This window comes from Trichoderma evansii, assembly GCF_050947405.1.
Source record: "Trichoderma evansii strain SZMC 28006 chromosome Unknown GGI43scaffold_36, whole genome shotgun sequence".
NCBI lineage: Eukaryota > Fungi > Ascomycota > Sordariomycetes > Hypocreales > Hypocreaceae > Trichoderma > Trichoderma evansii.
The window spans coordinates 26,213-37,382 of NW_028145170.1; the positions used below are offsets into that span (position 1 = coordinate 26,213).

At 44.2% G+C, this 11,170-nt stretch overlaps 4 protein-coding genes across 4 annotated transcripts; 2 read left to right on the forward strand and 2 right to left on the reverse strand.

Moving 5' to 3' along the window:
* Positions 1-1,341: 1,341 nt before the first annotated feature.
* Positions 1,342-2,470, forward strand: GGI43DRAFT_418401 (uncharacterized protein). The gene is made up of 4 exons (XM_083207541.1): positions 1,342-1,673; positions 1,750-1,845; positions 1,908-2,083; positions 2,143-2,470. Exons 1-4 carry the CDS (start codon positions 1,493-1,495, stop codon positions 2,365-2,367), a joined length of 678 nt encoding a protein of 225 aa, XP_083055394.1. The 5' UTR covers positions 1,342-1,492; the 3' UTR covers positions 2,368-2,470.
* Positions 2,471-3,419: 949 nt separating this feature from the next.
* Positions 3,420-4,078, reverse strand: GGI43DRAFT_276450 (uncharacterized protein). Its single transcript, XM_083201159.1, has one exon. It carries the CDS (start codon positions 3,972-3,974, stop codon positions 3,597-3,599), a length of 378 nt encoding a protein of 125 aa, XP_083055395.1. The 5' UTR covers positions 3,975-4,078; the 3' UTR covers positions 3,420-3,596.
* A 1,594-nt stretch (positions 4,079-5,672) lies between these two features.
* Positions 5,673-6,735, forward strand: GGI43DRAFT_418408 (glycoside hydrolase family 11 protein). The gene is made up of 3 exons (XM_083207542.1): positions 5,673-5,984; positions 6,040-6,071; positions 6,128-6,735. The coding sequence occupies exons 1-3, from the start codon at positions 5,739-5,741 to the stop codon at positions 6,525-6,527; spliced, it is 678 nt and encodes a 225-aa protein (XP_083055396.1). The 5' UTR covers positions 5,673-5,738; the 3' UTR covers positions 6,528-6,735.
* An 896-nt stretch (positions 6,736-7,631) lies between these two features.
* Positions 7,632-10,974, reverse strand: GGI43DRAFT_431861 (P-loop containing nucleoside triphosphate hydrolase protein; the record flags this gene model as incomplete). The annotated part of the gene is made up of 6 exons (XM_083209477.1): positions 7,632-8,206; positions 8,285-9,239; positions 9,297-9,434; positions 9,513-10,478; positions 10,528-10,658; positions 10,743-10,974. 6 exons carry the CDS (start codon positions 10,972-10,974, stop codon positions 7,632-7,634), a joined length of 2,997 nt encoding a protein of 998 aa, XP_083055397.1.
* Between the last annotated feature and the right edge of the window lie 196 nt (positions 10,975-11,170).

An 11,170-nucleotide genomic window follows, 5' to 3' on the forward strand; every position in this document is an offset into this window, starting at 1 on the left:
ATACACATATGTTAATGTCTCAGATTGATTTCAGAATACTATCATGCAGCATACGTCAGGAAGGGCTTACATTCTTTTGTTGGAGCTCTCACATGGAAAAATAGGTCAACAAACAAGGGAAAGGAAGTAGGATGCGAGCGCATGCAGTGCACTTATGACGCAAGGGGCACGCACTTAAAGCATTGTAAAGGCTCAATCGCAATATACTAGGCGCCACGTTGAAGTGCAGGAGACTATTTAGGTCCCTTCTCAAGCCCAACGCGAGGTAATGACTTGCATTGCATGAAAGTTTAATGCTGTATTATGCGTACACGGAAAAGCGATTTTTTTTTTTTAAAGGTGTGCTCGTATTAAGAACTACTAGGAGTAGTTACCTTTAGCTTTTGAAGGGTGTAAATGAACAAAGCTAAGCCGCCACACATCTTCAGGCGATAGCCCTGAATTGGATTTGTTAGAGTCGATAGAAATTTGTACTAGAATTGAAGTGAACTACGGAGAATACTTACGGAGGACTAATAGTGCAGCTGCATGCATGGCTGTGTGGGTCTAATATGCGGTATTACTAGTAATAGTAAGAGTACGGAGTAATATTGCATGCACTTACTGTAATACCCGTTAATGCTACTTGATGCTGCTCGGCAGGTATATAATATTGGATCCAGGAGATGCTGTGCAGCATCAAGCCTCAGACATATCATATGCAATCTTATGAAAGGCCACTTCCTCCACAGTACTACTCTAAAGATCTACTACAAGGGCTTATCAATTATGCTCTATGCTCTATATTTCTTCTGGCGGACTGTAAGTAGCTTCTAAAGACACATATATGTGTTCATATTAAGAAAAGAACTTGTTAAAATATGAAATAAAAGTGCCCATTGTTTCCGTCATCTCCTATCACATTTCATAATTGTAACCACAGCGGGGATGCGATGCAGCTGGAGAAGCCTCACTGTGCTCACCGGCTGCAGGCTGTCAAGTAGCCCGACGCCCCTTGCAGCATTGATTTGCCACAATAGTCCTTCCGAAAGTTGGTTTTGGTCAATGAAACTACTACATAGGATATTACGTAGCCGCTTAGTACCTTTGCTGCCGTTTTCATGTCTTTCGAAGTGACCACTGGAGGTCAGCTAGCTACTTCGGGGCCTTAATTTTCAGCTTTCAGACACTGTGTTTTGCGAAAATAATATTGCATTGCATACAAGCGGGGACAAAAAATAATATTCAGACTTCGGTTGGGCATTAATGCTGCCTATTGGAGTAGCTATGCTGGGTGAATGCAGTATACTCGTATCTGTAATACGCTCTGCGACAGCCAAAGTCCACCACGTTCAACATGTCCAAACCTGTCTCATTCAAATTTAGATGTTATTTTCATCTATAAAAGCACGTCGACCCGCCATTTTAAACATCCTTTTCTCATCATCTCTGGAGCAAACACCACAAGCCTTTAGAAAATATCCACATCGTTCACAAGTTATATTGTACCAAAATGTCTAGACCCTACACTGTCTCCATTGAAAATGAACGCGGAGCAAACACCAACTATGCTATATTCATGGACCTCCCCAGTTTTACCGGAGCACCTAGGCCTTGGATGAACGTATTTTTTACGGAATTTCTACCAGAACACGGAAACTTTCAATTCCTAATTGGGCAAGAATTTTATGCATGTAAGCAGCATATTATTTGGCATATGCCGTTGCGTATATATGCTTCGTTTATGCTAATCAATGATTGATTCACTAGGCACCGCTATTGCCACTACACCACTTAGCCCGGGAGTGGTGATATTGAGCGGAATTAGCTTACCGGCTATTCTTGGCACGGATTCATCCCCTGGAAGTAGGATTTTACTTCATTCAATGGTAAATGAGTATTGAAAGCTGATTACATTCTCTACCTAGGCACCTTTGACGGGAAAATTGATTCGCAGTTCCCGCTGCTTTCGCCAACCGACCCTTCTGCTACTTCGGGCTCCTTTGAGATTAAAACTGGCACAGACTTCCCAATGCCAAATGAAAGATACCTTGTTGGCCTTGGACAGCACAATCGTCGTGGGCAGGTTGTTCCAGTTGCAACAGTATGCATACCTATCCAGTTCAAATTGGCGATGTAACTAATTTCGATTCCGATTAATAGGTAGCTCCACAAAACAATGCTACGATCCAGATCACCCCAAAGATGAAATTCTTCGTCACCGAAAGCCAACAGGTTCCAGGCGAAATTGTTGACTACGATTATGTTGCTAGATCCGGTGCTACCGTTGATTTTAGCAGCGGCGAAGGACAAGGAAAGCACTACGCTCGCGTTGTTCAACAGAAAGACGGTAGTTTCATAGTCACATATGGCGAAGACCTTAACTAGCGAGTCGTTTGAGATATTATCTCTAGCACCTAGTTCACACAGCACTTAAATTGTAGTAGCTCGTGAATGAGAATTATGAATAATTGATCTGATTCCATGTAAATATTATGATATTCTTCAACTTTGGTTAGTTTCTAGAGTAATCTGTGGAAGGGTGCATAATATTCACATTTAAAATAAGGAATTATTATCCAGCACCCCAGCCGAGGTAACGTCACGAATTACCCCTATTTTAATCTACTGCTTCTACTGCCTCTAAGTGTATATAGCAGTTAGAAGTTTTTTATGTGGGGCTGACTGTCTTGTTGAGCCGCAGCTGGGGTGTTATATAACGAAACTGGATGCTGAATAATAATTTCCTTAAAATATTATCTAGTATAAATAGATAGAACACCATGTCTTTCAATAGCATGATGATGCAATGAGTATTATTAGCCTTTATTTCACTTCTTGTCTGGGAATGGTCTTTCTAGTCCAGAAACATCAGTGGTCACACATTGAGGTAAAAAGGATTTTCTCGCCTTATGGTACCAAACATTTGACCTCTGATATCGGGCCATCTTCAGCGCAAAAGATTCGTGTTACGACCTGGTTTAGCGTAACAGGTAGAATCCCTTATAAGCAGCTGGTTCTGTTACGGTAATTGCTACAATATTGATTATTGGCCTAATCTTTTGCCCTGTTTGGCTTAACGGTATAACGGATCGTTACAATTCGAGTATAGTCAATGAAGCCAGAAATATAATGCCATACGAGTTAAGTGCTACTAGCGCTAGAAGCGGATAAGTGAAAAATAGCAATTGCAAGAGATGAACGAGATCTGTGGCGGCAGCGGCTTAATATTCCGATTATATAATTGTTATGGGGAAATAATATTGGTAATCTCGGCTACTAAGCTCGTCATTGAACAATGATGACATCATTTTTGGTAAAATTGACTTACATTTTAGTCTATGAAAATGGCACCTATGTTATTTTCCTCGGTCTATGATCACTTATTTATTAATTCTTGCTTTTATACCATGTCGGGAACCGACTTTCACAACAACAATGATAACAACAATCATGTGCATTATATATTAGTATCCCAAGGGCTCTCTTGTGCATATCTATTATGTAAAATATTTTCCAATTTTCCATTGTGCTTGTACGCTAGCCTAGCCTCCAGAATCCTAGCAGCTACGATATGTAAGGCTATCACAATAACCAATAACGAACCACTAAGCTAGTTACAGGACATTGGAGTCAAGATCTTCAATCATATCTACCCAGCCTTCTAATTTTTCATAGTTATATAGATATATACTCGCAGTATGACAAGTCAAATAACATGATGTGGCACCGAAGCACGCTCTAAAATTGAGTACCAGAAGAAGTGTGTAGAATATCTGGTATAAGATAAGAGAATATGCGCCCAAAAAGATCGTATTTATGGCTATATCGCAATATATATGATAAGGCGCATACAATGTGTGAAATATTGATGTGCTCCGAAGGATGCTGCATAATTTGTATGCAAGAGCAATCAGCCTGAGGTCAATAGCCAACTTGCGCAGCTTTCTGGAGAATGCCGCCCACTGACGATGACTGACCACATAACGTACCATTTTACCATTTGCAATTTGGCTGCCTATCGGCGTATTTTATTTAAATGTCCGATGTCGCTTAACTGGAAGAAGAAGAGCTTTGCAACCCTCTCCCAACCTTCTTCTCATTTCTTCGGCCCAACAATGTATCTGCCTTTTGCCCAGAATTGTCTATTTTAACATGATACAAATGTAATTTTGACGTTAATTATGTAGTTTTAACTCAGTATTAACAAAAGTAATAAGCTACGCTGACGCTCAATCCGGTAAAAATGGCAGCGTAAATCCTTTCCAATGAATAGTATAGCGTAACCAATGCAGAGACATCATAGGCTCTTACATGGCACAAAGCAGATAGCATCTGTGCTGTTTTGAAGTAAACATTAAACGGCATAGAGACGACAATTTGTATTAGCTCAGTATTGTAACATCATTATTGAGCATATGGCGTAACTGGAGAAGCAAGTAGCGCTGCATGGACATGTATCTGTAAGTTCAACCGGTGCCCATGTACTTTCTATCTATAAATTAAGATTCTTCTATTTAGGCAATACATCCTTGTAACAGCGGCCACTGCAAGAATGTTACTATTACAATCAATAAGTTTAACGGTTTAATGTCAAATCTTCGGCATCTCCAGTATAATGCGGGGTTGAGGGGGTTTACAGCCAATATCAAGCCCAATCAAGTAATAAATACGGACGGGCCCTACGCACCTTAATCCACAGGCTAAATACCCAGTGGAATACAGAGTGCGGGATATGGAGTACGGGATGCGGAACAGACGGCAGTGGTGCATAGCATGTCAGGCAGCACGGGGCGTATTCGTGCTTGAGGCTGTAAACAGTAGTGTAATATTTGTAGGATACCTGTTGCTTAATTAAGCACTAGTATAAAAATTATACATGGTCACAAAACATTTGTTCCACTTATGGTGATACGCAACATGTGATGAAGACAGCTATTGATACTACCTGTTGGCCACCATGAACAGACAAGGTTAAGATCTATGCTTCTTTGCCGAGAACCTTTCCTTCAGCTATTTTCTCCCACTTTACGTTTCGTCTTTTATCTTTATTTATAACCATATTGGCGATCAACAATCAGCGCAGTAAACCTTTTAGATTAAACATTGGCTACTGATAGCATGGTAAGGCCTAGGATGAAGGAATCAGGAAGAAAGCTCCCCATGCACTGAGGAGTACATGGATCCTTGTTTGCTATAATTTCTCGAATGTGCTATGTAATAACAAATCATAGGCATATCCACAATGAGGAAAACAATGAATTAACGAAGAAGAAATTACTACGAAAAGACTGGCAGTAGGACTCAGGCATGACCACATGTTTCCTATATTTTCCCAGTCATAATATTGAGAAGGTTTAGCCACGTACCCCATGCAAGTGCCGTAATATATTCGGTAGTGTGTATAAATATATATTAACGGGCTACTGGAATACTACCTCCTCCGCAAAAATTCGATCGATGCGATTTGCAGGCTAAATTCTGTACTTAACCGGACGTACCCCAGATCCGCGTGAGGCTGGTAAAACAGTACTAGCGCATTGTTACACTTCCAAAGCTCTTGACGACATTCTGTTTATGAGATAGCTTCTTTTTGGGTCTCATTATCCGTGGACGAGTTGTTGCGCCAAGCAGCACAGTTACTGAAAATGATATATATATATATATATATATATATATATAGGGATAGCCAAGCCGCTTAAATCTTTACATCCATCGCTATCGTCGTATCATCGCCTTTGCCAAGAAGATAAATCATCATGGTGGCATTCTCATCTCTCGTGGTTGCCTTAGTCGGCATTGCTAGCTCCTTGGCTGCTCCCGTGGAGGAACGCAACACTGACTTGATCGAGCGTGGGCCTCACAACTTTGTTCTTGGAGCACACAATGCAGTGCGCCGTTCAGCCATAAACTATAACCAGGATTATACCACTGGTGGAGATGTCGTTTACACGCACACAAGCACGGGATTTGCCGTCAACTGGTCTAATCCTGAGGACTTTGTTGTATGTTTACCTCCGATATGACAGTTATAAGCAGAAATACTGACATTGAAACTAGGTCGGCGTCGGCTGGAGTCCCGGCAGCTCTGGGTGAGCACTACTGCTCTTCTTTTGTATTATTCTGTTACTAATAACCTCGGTTCTAGCCCCATCAACTTCAGCGGTAACTTTGGTGTCGGCAGCGGAGTTGGCCTGCTTTCTGTGTATGGCTGGAGCACTAACCCCCTTGTTGAGTACTACATCATGGAAGATAACTTTGGCTTTCCCGCCAGCGGCACGGTGAAAGGCAGTGTCACCAGTGACGGGTCAAGTTACACGATTTGGGAGAATACTCGTGTCAATGAGCCTTCTATTCAGGGCACAGCGACCTTTAACCAGTACATCTCCATCCGAAGCTCCAAGAGGTCCAGTGGCACAGTCACGGTTGCAAATCACTTCAATGCATGGAAGTCTCTCGGGTTGAACCTTGGCACATTGAATTATCAAGTCATAGCTGTGGAAGGCTGGGGAGGCCAAGGCGGCGTGCAACAAACCGTATCGAATTAAAGTCAGCAGCAGTACTTGAGCCTCAGCTGCTGTCTAGGGCTCTGAGAATTGGTGCTGAACTCTTGGGGGGAAAAAACTCATATAGGGCATATTTATGTTCGCTGACTATATATAAACGCCGGTCTCAATCTTGATCTCGTTAGCTGCTGTCACCAGGGTACCATTATAGTTCTCCAATGAGTTTAAAATAAACAAACGCTTATTTACACACGTTGGTAAATCTTGCGACCTATATGGCTATATCATGTGCTCGCCGCATCTCTATTTGCCTTTAGCAGACAAGAACATTGCATGATGAAAAAGAATACCGTCTCTTACGAGTACGGCTGTTCTACAGCTGCCATACTCCGGAAGCCGTAGAACTGTAAGAGTTATGTTTATTGGCATTTATAAGCTATAGGTGCGTGTATCCAGGTACAGGTACGTAAACATGTACATGTTTGATCGTCTACGAAATTTATACAGCCATATTTCAAGGACATGGCGTTGCTCTCGCCGTTTGCTTCAAATCGCCGAGCCCACTACATGACGACATCCGCTGTACCCACTATGAGTTTCACCTGGCTAGCGTGCCTCCCCAGATTGCCCATGCCACGATGCATGTAAGGTGGAGGTTGCAAACTAGCGCCAGAGAACACGAAGCTGCATTTATGTGGTATTTATCTAAGACATTGTACGCCACTTGAAGACGGAGGTGAGGCCAAATTGTCCCGATAATAGTTCTGTAGCCGCTGAAAATTAAGATAACCCTAAGATTATTGTTCAGGAAATAAGTACATGTAGGCATGACGAAACTGAGGCTAACCAGACAAGGACGCCTCTTTTCTCCCCTTTCTTTTCCTTCTTTTTGTTAAGATAGGAGTAATGGTAGATGTAGTAGATGTAGTAGATGTAGTAGATGTAGTAGATGTAGTAGATGTAGTAGATGTAGTAGATGTAGTAGATGTAGTAGAGGCAGTGGATGCAGTAGAGGCAGTAGATGTACCTGTGTCTTGTTATGTTTAGTAGCGTAATGCAGTTGATAGATTCTTCGGGTAGCTTTTCTCATTTACTGTCTAGATACCTCGTAACTATTTGATACTACAGTCTACGCCGTGCGATGCTTCACCTTGGCCACAATACGCCGACACGGCCACTCTCATACCAGCCGCGGAGCACATTGTCCAGCATTCTGGGCTTTACATGGTGCTCGACTCCGCCAATGGTGATCGTCTTCCTCTGCTTTCCCTTGCCCTTGGCTATCTCGTCTACCCGCCCCGAAACGTCAATATCGCCAAAGATAAGTAGGCCGCTTTTATGACTGCTGAGCATCATATTGAGTAGATGCGAGTCTGTTGCATAGTCTGGGCCACTTTCTTTAGTGGTTCCGAGAATGACCACTACAATGTCGGCCTCGCGGCCTTGGAAAGAGTCGACCGTGGCGGCGGTGGGCATGTTCAAAAGGAGCGCCGAATGCTTTGAGCCTTTCCGGCTGCGCTCAAAAAGCTCGACATTGGCCTTGTAATGGCTGATGACGGCGATATTGGAGGCAGGGATGCCGGTATTTTTGACCAAGTCACTGAGAAAGCCAAGAGCCCGATGGACCTGTTCTTGGTTTCTCCTTGACTTGGTGGCCTCATCTACAACACAAATGGTATCCGGGCAGTGAATAAAGATCTCCTGCAAAGCACCGGCACGCGCTGATTTCAGCAATGGGAACCTTGTCCTGAGAAAGTTTTCCAACATTTAGCCCATGCTGTGGTTGGCGATGCTACTACCCGGACCATAGGTGAAGGGAAGGTCTCTGTAGACCTCGCGATGGCACGTATCAAAAAGACTGTTGGCCATTCGCAGCTGTGTGTGGAGGCGATAGACTGGCCATCCCATTGCCTTGAAAAATTCCAGCGCCGATATCTTGGCCTCTAGGCCTAGGCGGTTAAGGGAATTTTCCTTATTGTCTTTGTATGTATCTGGAGTCACAACCGCTGGGCGTAGCTGCTGGTCATCGCCGCACAAGAGACAAGGTAGAAGCGTATTGCCCCAAACGCTGTATAGATCCGGCCGACTAAGACTGCCTGCCTCATCGACTGCAATACCCTTGGCCAATTCTGCTTTCCACGTTGGAAACAGGTTTTGACAAGAGACTGCTGGCGTAGTGCAGACAATAACGGCGCTGAAAAGGATTTGGTCGAACATCTCGAAAACAAGATCTCGGTGAACCATCTTGCCGTTCTCATACACTTGACAGGTAATAGCCCCAGTCGCCACGCTACGAAAGCGAGAATATTGGGATAATGAGTCCATATCAGCCTGCATCTCATGAATGACCAAAGGATCACCCTTGCTCAACTTAGGAACAGCAGGGGAGCGCAAGACTATCAACAGCCAAAAGGATGGAGAGAGATGTAGCTTCCATTTGGAGTCAACGCGCCAATCATTGTTGGGCCCAGCTTTATCACACAAACGATGATCTCGCAAGGTGTTGACGAATGCATCGTATTCCTCGTCAGGCCTGTATCCCAGGAGGATCAAAGCGCGTCGAGCTCTCGTAATATCATCTGCGGATTTGTCTTTCTTGAGGCGATCAGTCACTTTATAGGATATATGATTTAATCGCTCAGCAAAGATGTCAGTCGCAACATCTGAGGGAGCCATGGCATAAACCTTTCCAAGAGTCGCTGTCATAGCGAGGGTGGCGACGGCCAGAGCGGTTGTTTTGCCGAAGCCAGGTCCCTAAACACGATTTTCACGAGTAAAAATACCTTCTAAACGATAAGGGAAAGAACTTACTCCCGTTATGACACCAAGGCCCAGATGCCTTTTGCGTAAGTACTCTATTAAGCGATAGCGGTCATTTCGCGGGACCTCTTGGAATAAAGCAATGACGTGCTCCGGGGAGAGGACGAGGTTGATGATCGGAAGACGGTGCTAGGTCACGAAAGGATTCCTCGAGCGGGCAATCTCAGCATTATTGAGACCCAAATCTCTAAATGCAACCTCACTCACCAAAGTGCTGCAGAAACCTTTACCACGTAGCAAGTCTCGATGAAGAGCCATCTTGGTCCCAAGGTTTCCTGGGGGAGATAGCATATGACCAGCATCTATTGTCGCCCTATCTATTCCACAAGCAATGGGATTCGATGGTAGGGCATGCGGATGAAACAAATTGACAGCATCCACTTTGCGCTTACAATCTTCCAGTAAGTCGTCGTTGAACTCAAGAGAAACACAAGTCCAGCTGTCTTTGCGTTTATACAAAGCAAGGTTAACCGCTGTGCGGTCTTCAAAAACTTTGACGTCGAAGTCAGGGCGATCCTCTTGGGATTTGGGCCTTCGAACTCGAAGAACAAGATCATTGTCAACAGGATGACGTCTCATGATATCAAGGCTTTTGGGAGCTTCTTGAATCCGGGCGTCCCATTTTGCTAGACCCTTGCCCTCCTCGTTGTCAAAAAGCCCAAGTTTAAGGAACCCAGACTTGGTGAGAATGCGCCATGCGTCTTTATGCTGAAGGAGAGATTCTCTCCCAAGCGGCACGATGACATAAAAGTGTGCAGAATCAAGAGGGTTAACGAAATAGGCCCGAAACTTGGTCTCTGCGATTTTTTGCGATGCCTTGTGAATCCACATGACGTCCTGAACTTGTGACTGCGTGAGCGCGGCGAGATGTTCATTGTCATTGTCAAAGGACCAAGCGGGCTTGAATTGACGACTCTTTGTTTTTGGCAGCATCAGGTCGTAGCGATCCTCAGACCAATGATGCTCCTCGCCGTAAGGATATCTGAAAGGGGCGGGAATTCCAGCGTCCAGTTGACTGAACAGTGTTAAATCAGGTGAAGCCACGATGAAATGAAACTCTAGCCGGCGAATTATTCCCATCAAGGTAATATCCCCTTTGATACATTTGTCATTATTGACAACACCTTCGCCTTGGGTGGCCACGGTTGGCAAAAGGCATTCCAAATCCTTCAACTTTTGGATACTCAGCGAGGCGAATGACGAGGCTACTCAATCTATTGACCTTGGCGGGGATAAGTTTTCGGAGGTTATTATCAGCCGGTAGGACGGTGAAGTTGGGCTTCGGGGTCGTTGGGAACTTGACCATCAACTTGTAAGACTTGACAGCGGGCATGGTGCCGTTTTGGCGATTGGCTAGATTGACATACGGATTAGTATATTTGTCTTGTTAATTCTGTAGAGACAGCAGAGACAGCAGAGGCGGTAGAGGAAACTTACGAGCATGGCAAGCACCAAAACCGCCATCTTCGTTGCTCTCTCCAAATGGAATGCTAATTGAGAATCCCATAACAGAAGTTGCATCGACCTCCCGATGGATCTGGATGATGGTGTCGATGTATGAGTCAACAACATCCAAAGTAGCTCCGCCAAGAATATGACCGTCCATCAGCAGGGCACAATCCCCCGAGAAATGGTTTTTCGGACCTTTAGAGGACTTTGACTGAGACATTTTGTCGATTTAAAATACACGTTCGAATGAGTCGTGAAAAAAGAGGAGAGGCGGGAAGAATACACGCTCAAAAGAGCCGTGCAATGAAGAAGAGGAAAGTGGGAATACACGCTCGAGAATGAGTCGTGAAACAAGAGAGCTTCAGCCTCCAGATTGAAGGCGACGCGGAGAGAGCGGGATTCAACGAGAGAGACAC